Below are 12851 nucleotides of genomic sequence, written 5' to 3'. Positions count from 1 at the left end.
GAGGAGAGAGGGAGGAAGGAGAAGGGGAGAGAGGGAGGGGGAGAGGGAGAGAGATGGTGTGTGTGTGCGCGTGTGTTAGTTCTGAGTATGCAAAAATACAGAAACAGGGAAGATTTCGTATAATCTAGGACTTAAGGGAGAATCAAAGCGTGGTGAAGGAGCCCTGGTGATATAATGTATTACTCACAGGCTATTAACTGAAAGGTCTGTGGTTCTAATCCACCAGCCACTTCACAAGATAAAAGATGGGCAGTTTCCACCCATGAAGATTTACAGCTTAGGGAACACAATGGAGCATCACCTGAGTCCGAATCCACTGAGGTGGAGCAGTAGGTATGGAGAGCAGCAAGGCCAGAGCAGGCATGTGGTGGCAGTGTCTGCTGTGGTCTGCGCAGGCCATGTCCACACATACGGGGCAAGGAAAAGAAGGTGGATTTCACTGTACCTCAGGATTTGACTGGTTAAAAGTTTATATTCTAAATAATACCATATTGATCCAAATGTGGACAGGTGACTCAACATTTTCAATAAGAACAGACAGGTTACAATTAAGGCTCAAAAAACCAAAATATATAGCACCATTAATCTTAAAATCAGGTTTGCTTTTTCTTTTACTATCCTGTTTCTGCGAACATTCAAGTGTAGAACAGTATTTATTCCATTTCTGTCCTTTCAAAGTTTCCCTAGGCTGAATGACAGGAAGCAAAAGGAAGCACACCAGGAATTTGCTATGCATAACCTACTTAGAAAGCATTTATTCAATTTAATCCCATAAAAATATCTTTCCACCAAGAAACAAATGAATGGTTAGAAAAACCATGGTTTACTCACACAGTGGAATACTATGCAGCACTGAAAAACAAGGATCTCAAAAATATTACACAACATGGGTAACCCTGGAGGACATTATGCTGCATGAAATATCTCAGTCACAAAAGGACAAATACTGTTTAACACCACTGTTATTAAACAGAACTGAGATGGGTGCCGGGAGGAAAATTAAGAAAAGAGGGGATAAATAATGGATTTTGCATTGTAACAGATGAGGGAAAGAACTGCTCAAAAGGAATACATGATTAGGCATTATTTGTATGACAACAGTCCAGAATAAGAGGTGCACAGCAAAGTGACCTGGGGGGGGGGGGGGGGGGGATTACACAACAATGAATTTTTTTTTAACTGAACTGAAGGGGTAGGGAGGAAAATGTGCAACAATGAATGCATGAAAATCCAAATTCTCTCCAAACTTTCATTAAAAATCACAATAAACATAGTTTGAATCCACCAGAGAAGAAGGGTCAATCTCCCCCTGTGCTATTCCTATCCAACTCAATGGTACACAAGAAGAAAAAAGAATTTTTTTAAAATCAAATTTAAAAAAGACTGTAAAGGAAAAATATCACTTTCCAGACATAACATATAAAAATGAGGGGAAAGGAGTATAAATGGAGAGTGAATACATCAATCTCTGTGAACTCATTATTATAGTAAATACCAGAAGGTCTACGAAATCAACTCGCACGCTCTTAACCTATGATGTGCTAAGAAATACCTTTTGCTTCTTACCCTTGGGCCAAGAAATAAATTGAAGTTATAGACATAATGAAGTTGGATGTGTAAAATAACAAAGTAAAAAGGCCAGACTTCCAAGTTTTGGTCTATATGGCCATATAACATCTATTCAGGTAGTCTCACTTCTGCTTGGGTGACAATTATCTTTGAATGTGATCTTGTTCAGTAAAGGAGATTACATCAAGGTGGAAACCACAAATTAAATACTCTCAGGTCTAATCACTCCTTAGAAAAAATGTGGACTTTATTTAGATAAAATGCCCTCTTCCTTCAGTAAGAATTATAAGAACAAAAATTACACTCTTTAGCCAAATACATTTCCTTCTTTTCTTCCTTAAACAAATGTTTAACTACCTACTACAAGGAGCAGAGCCTTTCCTGCAAATTACCACCCCTTTAGCTACTACCCAAGAGTCATGTTTGATTCTTCAAGCAAGACGGCTGATGAATACTACAAATTAAAGGCTTGCTACAGCTGGTCTAAAGATTAGGAATGGCTGTGCTGTCTTTATTGTAAACTTTTTTATCAGCTCACTCTCTCTATTTTTCTAAAAGGAAGATCCAACCTTACCCTAAAGCAATCACCCTAACTGCAACATCAGTGATGGAAGTAATGGGTGAAGACTGGGAAAATTTAGGGTGAAAATATTTAACATTTTTTTTCCTATTTACTCAAGGGAGGGAATTAAGACAAGATTTAAAAGGAAATTCATGCAATGTGTTTAACAATCTTTTAAGACAGGTTAGTTATTGTTTCCTAAGTTTAGAAAACTTATTTCTTGCCCAAGATCACTCAGCTAATAAGGTGCCTGGACCCCTGTTTGGCAGAAACCTAAAATACAAATCACCAGCTGTATCAGTAGATACAAGCTGCAATGGGTCATGACCGCATCAGAAAGGACTGTGGAAAAAAAAAAAAGAAAGGACTGTGGAGTCCACCAAACCTGTCTGAGCTGGGACTGAGATAAGACTATGTCTTTATGTAAAGGTAACCAGCTTGAAAGAAAAGAGATCCTGTGACCCTCATCTCATTAGCCCTATGACAAAGAGGTTTCAACTTCTTTGCCCTTTCACCCTTTTTAAAATCAAGATGTATCCACCCTTACCTAAGATCACCATCTCTAAAAAGGAGGGAAAAGGGTTGGGAAATTGTTCTTCAAATATATAAGCCACCAACTTAGTTCCTGGATATATGAATGCTTATTCAGCATATATATCACAAAGGGATTATGATATAATAATTTTTATTTACTATTATGTTAGGGACCTTTCCAGAGTCCTGAGAAAGAATATCAGTCTAGTCAGTCTAGAGACTAAGGTGTGCCTGATTCATCCAGTCCATGGTCTTTGCAATTACTTGCTATGCATCAGAGAGCTGGATAATGATTAAGGATAACGAAGAATTACTGATGCCTTTGAGTTGTGGTGCTGGACAAGAGTCTTGAACATACCATGGACCCCAAGAAAACAAATAGGTGTGTCTTAGAGAAAGTGAAAGCAAGGTTCTCCTTGGAGGCTAGGATTTTGAAGCTCCTTCTCACATACTTTGGGGATGTGGTCAGGAGGGCTTGATCCTTGGAGAAGGATATCATGCTCTGAAGGGTGGAGGGACAACACAGGAGAGAGAGACCCAGGATGAGATGGACTAATACAGGAACTAGGGCAATGGGGGTAGGTGTGTTGGAATTCGTGAGACTGGCTCAGGACAGGGCAAGCTTCAGAGCTGTTGTACACAGGGTCATAATGGCACGTAACAACATCATCAAATAAGACTGAGAATTTCAGAACACTTAATTATGCTCATGTGGAAACTGTACACAGACCAAGAGGCAGTGGTATAAACAGACAGACTAAATCTTGGAGAGTTAAAGTAAGATTTTTGCAAAGTGCATTTTAAAAGACAGGTACTATTTTTAAAAAGCAAACCAGAAACCCAATCATGATTATCCCTTAAAAGTGAGGATGGGGAGACTTAGTCTAACATACTCTGCACGTGTGCTTTTGACATAGTGACTCAGCAACGGGCTCAAGTGTATCAGAGATAACGACATAGGACAGCATGGTTGCTAAGAGTTGTACTCAACTTGATAACACCAAGCAACATTATCAAAATGAACTGGTCCCTGAAAAAAGATCATGCTTAGGAAAGTAAATTGTCAGCAAAAAAGAGGAAGACAAAACAAAAAAAAAAGAGGAAGATCCTTAATAGGACAGATTGGCACAGCAACTACAATGGACTCAGAGTAATAACTATGGGGATGAGGTAAGAAGGGCAGAGTGGCATTCTGTCTAGATAGAGCTGACTCTATCAGAACGGACTCAATGGCACCTAACAACAACAACACAGTCTAACAAAAGGCACAAATGGCCAAGCCTTACCTTCCTTGCTGAAGTTACCATGTGAAAGATATGCTTGAATGGTTGTATCATGAAATGTGACTGTCACTTTATCCATGTGTATCTGGCTGTGGCTCATGCATCTGTATTTTTTATCGATGTCTGCCTTGATGTCAGTTAGCAAGGAGACTTCAGTCTTGGTTCCTGTATACGTGAAGGGGGAAAAATAATAATAATAATAATATATACATAGGTATATATACATAAAATTTTTAATCACTTGCAGTTCTTAGCTCAAAATGACTTTAGACAATGCTTCCCAATCCAACTTTTTCATAATTATCAATTTTAATTCATTTCATTCTTACCCTTAGAGCTTGCATTGAGAAAATGACTTGAATCAGACAGGTTATATGTGAAACTTAGCATCTGGACATTGTAGCGTGTTGCATTCCTCGTAAAGTTTAGTGTCAACGTATATCCTCTTCCAAATGCAATCACTAGACTAGGTACAGAAGTGTTCTCTTTACCACAGGAGCTGCTATTATCCACAACTTTTGCATCAGATGGTAGGTCAATGGTCACATTCTACAACAAACACAATTACAACGAAATCTAATTAGAATCCACCTGAAACTAAACCAAACCAACTCCCCAATCACACTGACCCCTAGCGACCCCTATAGGTCGGAAGAGAATTGCCCCAAGGGGTTCTGGGGACTATAAATCTTATGGGAACAGACTATCACAGGCAGGTTCAAACCAGCGACCACATGGTCAACAGCCCAATGCTTTGCTTTTGGCAGCACCAAAATTCCCATAATAACGAAAGGATTTTATAGAGAGCAAAGTAAAGAATCTGACAAGCTTAGATCTTAACTCCATCCCAACTATCATGCAAAAACAATGGGGATGTTTATTACTGATATAAGCAAAATAACTAGAAAACAATCACACCTATCTAAATGACTGGAGTAGTTAAATGAATTATGGTTTAGTCAGATACTAATGCAGTTCTTAAAATAATGACACAGAAGTATATGAGTTGACAAAGCATGTTTTTCTGAACAGCTAAAGGATATCTGTATGAAATAATCAATATATTAAAAAAAGGATTAAAACAGTTTTTATATCTAGTCACAAACAAAAAAGTGAATGTAAAAATTAAAACGTGCTTGGGCAAAACTTCATAAACTGAGAAAGCTTTAGGAAACAAAATCCTTCCAATTTTCTTCTAATTTAATGGAGACTGAGAAGACAAATATAACCACATTAGCAAAGCCCCAGTACAAAGCACAAAGTCCAGGGCACTTAAAGGAAGGTCTTATCTCTCTAGCAATCCTGGCTTCTGCAGGTGTGCTCTGACAACCAGCAAAAAGATACAGCATTATGAACATGGAAGTGGATAAAGAAAAGTGAGCACTTCAATGGAAAATAAAATACAATTCAAGGATAGGTTTAAAAAGTCTAAGTACTAACTAGAATGAGTATATGAGATGCCCATGAATAGGAAAAGATACAAATAAATGTTATTTTTAGAAATGTATGGAAGCACTTTATTTATCCTATATAAACACAAAGTTTAAACAAAACAGCTAATGACACTCAAATTGGTGCAGCACTTGTGGCACTGTATGTCAAAGGAGCTGTTTCTGTGCACTTCCTAGAGTTACTAACTTATCTAGTAGTCTCTAGGTAATGCAAAGGATTACCACACTTCATTGCTAATCAGAGGGTCGGAGTCCACCCAGAAGCACCTTGGAAGCCCGCCCTGGGCATCTACTTCCCAAATATCAGGCAGAGAAAACCTCAAAAAGCACTGGACAGAATCACACTGTCAGCAACCAACCGATTAATAACTTATCTAATGTCAATTCAACAGATCAAAAAACCTACATTCACAGAGCTTCCACCGGGCAATGAAAAAAGAATATTTTAAAACTTGCCAACTAGCAAAAAGTGTGGCTAAACAAATTACAGTCAACATAATTACGTATCACAGTGAGATTATAAAAGACAATCCTCAAAAGAACTAGAAAAATGTTCACGATGAAATAGTAAAAAGCTTAACACTACACTGACTGTGCACCACGACTGCTGCCACATCACGGAAAATAGTATATGTTACTGACAAGGCTGAAGGAAATTTTGTGTATAGAAAACAACAACAGTGTCTGGGTGGAACTGATTATTTTCTAAATATTTTAAAAGGTCCAATAATCTTTACACACACACACACACACACACGTACAAAGCAGAAATGACCTTGGTGTTTCTTACCTTAAGACCACTCTTGCTCTCATAGTTTACGAGGAAGGCAGCAGAGAAGTCGGCCATTATGCAAGCTGTTTCATTATTTTTCACCTCAAAGATTGAAGATGCACCATGTGTGAGGCCTGCTATTTCCAGAAAGGACAGAACACTCAAATAAATACCTCTGTGAAAATAAACTGGGTAGTCCTATTTTCTAAAGCTTGTAGCAATAATGAATTGTATCTGAAGATTCCACTGTGCTTCACAATCCACTACAAAACGCATGGTTTATAATAGGCCAATTTTCTCTCTCCCAGACATGATTCTGAAAATGTCAACTACAAATGTACTCGATCTATCTTATCAGTTTGCTCAACTGGTCCATAGTTATTTAATGCCTTCCTTCAGAATACTTATCTTGAAGTCTTATATCCGATTTCTAGGTCAGTGCCAAGCATGTATCACTCCATGATCCTCAGAAGAATCTACCATAAACTTGGTGAGATCTTTAAGGCACAATTTATCCAGCCCATCTGCAGCTAAAATAATACCCATCTTCTACAAAAATCAGTGCGTTCCATGTGAGAGCATGTAATACCTTTCACTGGACTATGTAAACTTTAACATATTTTTACTCTTAACCGAGTGGTGATATAGTAAGAAAAGCCACAGACTCACAAATGTGAGCTCTTTTTCCTAATTTCAGAAAAACCCTCAAAAAATGGTGATTACACCTTTGGCTTGTACTTGACTTGTACAGAGGACACAATCGAAACTCTCTTGGGGTCTATACAAGTTTACAATGATTACTACCAAGTACTTTCTCTTTGCATTTCACAAACGAGAAGTCGCAATTCTTTGAACTGTTAGTCAATTCATAGCAGAAGTTCTCTGAAGGTCAGTATTACCCCTGGCTTCTTCAGTTCCTCAAGGACTTGTGACTGTCATGTTTAATAGCAATCTCATCACTATGGAAAAAAAAAAATGCAAGCTACACATCTTATGAACACAGCACCATCACCATACATGTTACTGCTTCACTCTTTCACAGACAAGCAAAAACAGGTGGTTTGGCTCTTTCTAAAACCAAACATCAGCTACCTCTGCATAGAAGAACTTGTCCAGAAATTATGTGTTGTCACTTGCCTTTGCTGCTGCAAGTCAACACATGTCCTTTCAATGAACATTTACACATCTGCAATCTGATCTAACCAGCATCATCAATGTAAAATTATGAAAGCACACTTTGAGGGCCACATACTCAAAGCAGTATATACTAATTTTTTTTTAAATATTCTGAACCTTGAAAAAAGTTTTTACCAACCCAAAGTATTTTATTAGGAAGCATGTCGGACTAAGTGGCTTTTCAATCACAGGATTTTCTTTCACTTTGCAAATGTGCTGAACTTTAAAAGGAATGCAAAAAATGTTATTACTAAAACAAATTTAGAGTAAGATTTAGCAGCACTAGATGAGCTCATACTTACCCTGGAGATACCCAGAAATTGTGAATTACCAAAAATAAGAAACTCACATCTAAAAATCCAATTTGGAGCAAGAGAAAAATGTCTACAACAGCATTAAGAATACACAATTCTAAGACAACAGAGTAGCACACTGTGTGTTGTGCTTCATTCTGTAAAAGTGGCCATTAGTTAAAAAACTGTTTCACAAATTAACTAAAATATCTACAGTGATTTAATAGGTGTTACAACCTCAACACAAGCACCTTTTGCCTGAATATATCCATTCACCGGCTTATTTCACACTGCTAATCTCTGGTGGTCCTTTACTAAAATTTGAATGTGACTATTTTGCAAGGGGGTGTGTTACAGAAAAGAGTAACTTTTACTTAGTTTTTCAAAGTACTCCTACTTTTTAAAAAGTGCAGATGTGGGAGGTGATGTGTTTCTGCGCCCGAATACCTAAGTTCTAGAGGACTCTTCCAGCACTTGTACCTTGAGCAAGCAGCAGCCTCCCAAGCCCTCAGTTTACACATCCATAAGATGGAAGTAAGCAAACGGACATCTAAGAGTTTAGTGCAATAAATGAGCCACTAGGTGTAAAGAATTTAGTACAAGGTAACAATATTAATGTTTTAATGATCTGGTAGCCTAGTGAGTGAATGAGCTGCAAGGCCAACCCAAAGGCTGGTAGTTCAAGTCGGCCAACTGCTCCATGGGAGAAAAAAGGACAACCTGCTCCCATGCAAGACACAGCCTCTGAGAAGCCACTGAAGGGTCAGCTGTGCATCAGTTCCAACCTGACAGCAATGAGGGGTTTCTGAGTGTTATAAAAAAATGAAGTTCTGTACAAGTGGTATCTACCAAACTCAACATTTAGTTCTCAGTATTCTAAATCAAACACTTGTTACTTTTAGTGCTTGTTAAAGCACCTGATAGGTGCCAGGCACTGCTCAAAACACTTCACAAATAAGTTCATTAAAATAACAACCCTAATACATAGGCATTCTTTTTCTTTTCTTCTCAGTAAGACAAAGGGAGATGACCTAACACTCAAGATCACGTGATTAGTAAGTGGCCTGGAGGAGCCAAAGCTACTCTTCCTGACTCAAGAGCCTATGCCGTTTGGGTTCAAATCTGGAAGGAAAGCAGCTCTAGAACATGCATTCTGGATAGCTTTCTCTCAAGCATCTGCAGAGTGAATCAATACATTTTGAATTGTGAAATCCTTGTATTTGAAAGAAAAAAACTTTGCTACCTCAAGGAAGCAGGCAAAAGAAGCACCTATGACTTGAAAGGATTTAAAAAACCACCTTATGCATATGGACCTTTCTTCGTATAGTTACTAAGCAATTACTATGTGTCATGCCCAAGCTGGACTGTAAGTTGAGAAATAAGATACACACACACACACACACACACACATATAAAAGACAAGTAAATGATATGTAGAAAAAAACTGTACAAACCTGTATAAATAAAAGGCATGTTGAAGCAAAGAGAAATCTAACATTATTGCTTTCTGAGAGTTCTACTTAACTAGAACTGCAAAGTAAGGTATTAAAACATTTTTATAAAATCTAATGATGAATTTAGTATTCAACTTGAGTAAGTGACAATGTTCCATCATCAAGGCTAATAGTAATTAATACAAAACTTCTCAAATCTCCTAAGTGACCAATCTTCAACTTGAAAGAGAAAAATCATGTAGTTAACATTAATGACTGCAGGAGTCACATCATGCAAGTACACACAAAACTATGTATCAGAAAATATAGTTTCATTTCATGTCTGTCTGTGCTTTTCACCAATAATTCAATACAAAAGAAGCTCTAAGTAATTCCTAATTATTAATGTAGGAGAAATGAGTAATTTAGAAATCTGAAATTTAAAAAACAGAGATGTACTTTTGGGGCAAAAGTGTTCACTAAAATTGGTATTATTTTAAATAGACCTAATTCTAAGTTGCTGAGTTTTAAGGGCTGGGCTTGGTTTTTTATTTTATTAGAAAGTTTACAAGTCATATTGAGTTTCATGCAATTACCTACATTTTGTTTTACAAATCTAAATTTGTAAAACATCTTTTTAAAACAGCTTTTTAATTGTATATAACACTTATAAGTTATAATGCTATTGGAGTTTAAAAGCTAATCTTATTAACTACTCATCAACAAAGAAACAAAAAAGGACAGAGAAACTTAATTTACTAGTCAGAAACAATGCATGCATTTCTCAACAAACAACTGCAATTAAATACATTTCAATACTAAAAAGGTGAGTATGACAGGTATATTTTGAAGAAAATGTTAGTTCTGAACTGATAAATGCACCTAAATTCCCAACATTAAAGATTTATAACATTATTATCCTTATTTTAGTAACTTACAGTGAAGAAAGAACATTTTTCTCTTCACACCAATTATCTCCGTTCCTAATGCTAACCACAGACATTTCATAGGAGCAAAATATAATAAAGGGGGAGAAGTCTGTTTTGCTAAAATATTAATTCATTTTTAAAAGTCCAGAATAAAAAACTCTCTTTTCTGTGTAAATGAATGCTAAATAGTCGTGTGTATTTATAGTGTCTTTCTGGCTAAAACCAATTGGGGGGGGGGGGGATAAAACTCAGGAAAAGAGATCAAAAAAATAAGATAGAATGTTTTAATTCTGTGCTTAAAATGTTTGAATTGACTTTTGTGACTACATCCATTTTAAATAAAATTCATCCTAAGAGAAACCTGAACACATCCGATCTACATTTTAAATTCATTATTTGCCCATCCATCTTAATTCTCAAGTAACCCACTTGAACTAAGAATCTTTGGAATGGGTTAACACTTCTTGAAAAGAAAGGCTAAAAAGAGATGCTTTGAAGTTAGCAACTGCCGTCAAATTGTATGGTACAAAGGTCCAGTGCTACATAGCTTAACTACATATCACTTACAGTGATACAAATCTTAATGATCAAAGTGAAAATCTGTATCATAGATAACTGTGACAGTACTCACTAAAGAGAGTAGAAGTCCAATTTACAGCAGCAGCTGAGTTCTAAAAGCATTGCGTTTGATTAATAGGGTTGACACACTAGGGCATGAACTATGAAGTGCACTATCCAGCATTCTGTAAATTTCTACCGGGTGCAGCCAAGATGCCCTTACTTAGGAGCAGTAAGACATTAGGACCACTTGGTGCCAGAGGGGTGTCAGATTACCCAATAGGCAAAGTAAGCAGGCAGGGATTTATACTCTACATCTGAAATGAACAATTTCCCATTTTTCATCAAGGATTCTTCTTCTCAGTATAGCTAGCTGACTTCTGTGCCTCTCTCAAGCCCACTGTACCGTCCTAATTGCAAGTTTCTTCGCAATTTGCACGGATGACAAGGATGGAGTAGCAGCCAGTAAGCAAGCATAAGTTTACTTGAGCTTATTAACGTGAAGTGAACAATTTCACATGAGTTTCACCACAAACACGGGAAACTGTTCACTTCAAAGTAAACACAATTAAGCAAACCTGCCCTCACCTTGCCTACTGGATAAATTTTCCCTTCCCATTTATGCAGATGTTTAATTCACATGCATTGGTCTTGCTGTATCATCTTTCAGTTTCTGGCACTTATGAAAAAACAATCCTTCAGTATTATTGAGGCCTGGTAGCATAGTAGGTTAAGCACAGGCCTGCTGAACCAAAGGGCTACCCTTCTAAGGCACCATCAGTGCAGCCCAAGAAAGATGAGCAGTCTCCTCCCATTAAGATGGAGGGTCACCATGAGTCAGAACTGCCTGGACACCAGTGGGTTTGGTGGGATAAAGAACGCATAGGGAGGTTCACCAACTGCCTCTGAACAGACATAACCTACGAGTAAGATCCTTGTTAAAGGAAAGCCTACATTAATCATTACTGTGAGAGCAGAAAATGAGAACAAATCCTTCAACCAGTAAAATATTAATTGAGCACCTACTGCTCATCGGCTAATGAGGAATCAGAATGTTTCTCAACATGTGAATGGCTTCTCTTAACCTGACTTACAGGAATAAACCACCATTACTGTGAAAGCACACTAATGCTCTTTAAATCTGTTTGTTAGAAATGGACACTGCCATTGTGGGGTCCCAACCTTCTTTTACCTCTCATTTTGCCTGCTAGCATCTCCTAAAGGCTTAACATAAAGACGGTCAAAAATCATTTTAACAAATTTAAATTCACAGTAAAGAAATTTAATATACACTCATCTATATTGCACTGCAAAAGAAAGGTATAAAATACTAACTTTGAAGGACTGGAAATCACTACACTATTTTCTTCTGGGCAAAATCCATGTTGTAACTCGATATAGGTCACCTATCCAGGCAGAATTAGACAAGACACAATGGTAGTCTCTGCCATCTTGGGCTGAATAACTTCAACTAGGCCTCCTTGGCTAAACTTGCCAGTAAATTAAGCTAACCACTAACAGCTATCCCGAAACTACCAAACCACAGAACAACCTCTTAGAAGTTCAGTTTCGAACTTAAAACCTCAGAAAGAAAAAAAAAATAAAAAATCATTGACTAGGTGTGAATACGAAAGCCGAGCAGAACCAAGATCATCTATGATCTTGTGCAAGGAAGGTACGCTTCTTTCTCCTCCACTTTTACGCACCAGGCTCCCAACTCCCAAACCACCTGTCAGTGAGGTCCTATCTCCAAATCCCACATCCGTCAACTACAAGGCTAACCTCCGCCCGGCAAGGCCCTGGCGGGCAGAACACGGCGAAGTACCAACTTCGCCATAGGCAACAAGCAAGCTCAGTCCCGAGACCGACCCACGGGCGCCCAGAGAGCCCAGCAGCCCCACGAGCTCCGCGCACCATCTCGACCGCCCCTTCCCCCCGCAGGCCGCGACTCCTCCGAGTCCCGGGTCTTGGGCGGCCGCGCTCCGCAGTCCCTGCTCCCTCTCCCTCGCCTTACCGAGCAGTAGCAAGACGAGTTGCCACCTCCGTGCACCGCCGGGGGCTGCCATGGGCGCGACGGGCCTGGGAAGGCCGGTGAGTGAAAAAGCCGAGCGGGGCGTGAGGGTCTCGAGTCGGTTGGCCGTTGGCGACCTGCGCCCCCCTGCTAGCTGCCCAAATACGGGGGCGGCAATTAGGCAAAAAGGCAAGGAGGTCGAGGACTGGGGCTTGGCAGCGACAAGAGTCTCCAGCAACTCAACAGGGCCCCGTCTTTCGGCTCTTGCAGGCCAGGAAGG

The 12851-nt window shown here is 38.7% G+C and overlaps 1 protein-coding gene across 1 annotated transcript in view; it reads right to left on the bottom strand.

The window, feature by feature from the left end:
• The window catches only part of LAMP1 (lysosomal-associated membrane protein 1), a 31098-nt gene extending 18472 nt beyond the window's left edge, over positions 1–12626 (bottom strand). Inside the window, exons 1-5 of the mRNA XM_006883808.1 lie at positions 12575–12626; positions 8672–8677; positions 6190–6308; positions 4278–4497; positions 3952–4113 (exon numbers count right to left, since the gene is read on the bottom strand). Of these exons, the coding sequence (XP_006883870.1) occupies positions 3952–4113; positions 4278–4497; positions 6190–6308; positions 8672–8677; positions 12575–12626 (559 nt within the window). The remainder of the gene's footprint in view (positions 1–3951; positions 4114–4277; positions 4498–6189; positions 6309–8671; positions 8678–12574) is intronic.
• Positions 12627–12851: the final 225 nt, after the last annotated feature.

The sequence above is a fragment of the Elephantulus edwardii genome, unplaced genomic scaffold, assembly GCF_000299155.1.
Source record: "Elephantulus edwardii isolate Elephantulus edwardi_28Jun2011 unplaced genomic scaffold, EleEdw1.0 scaffold00030, whole genome shotgun sequence".
NCBI lineage: Eukaryota > Metazoa > Chordata > Mammalia > Macroscelidea > Macroscelididae > Elephantulus > Elephantulus edwardii.
This window is presented reverse-complemented; position numbering and strand designations above follow the sequence as displayed.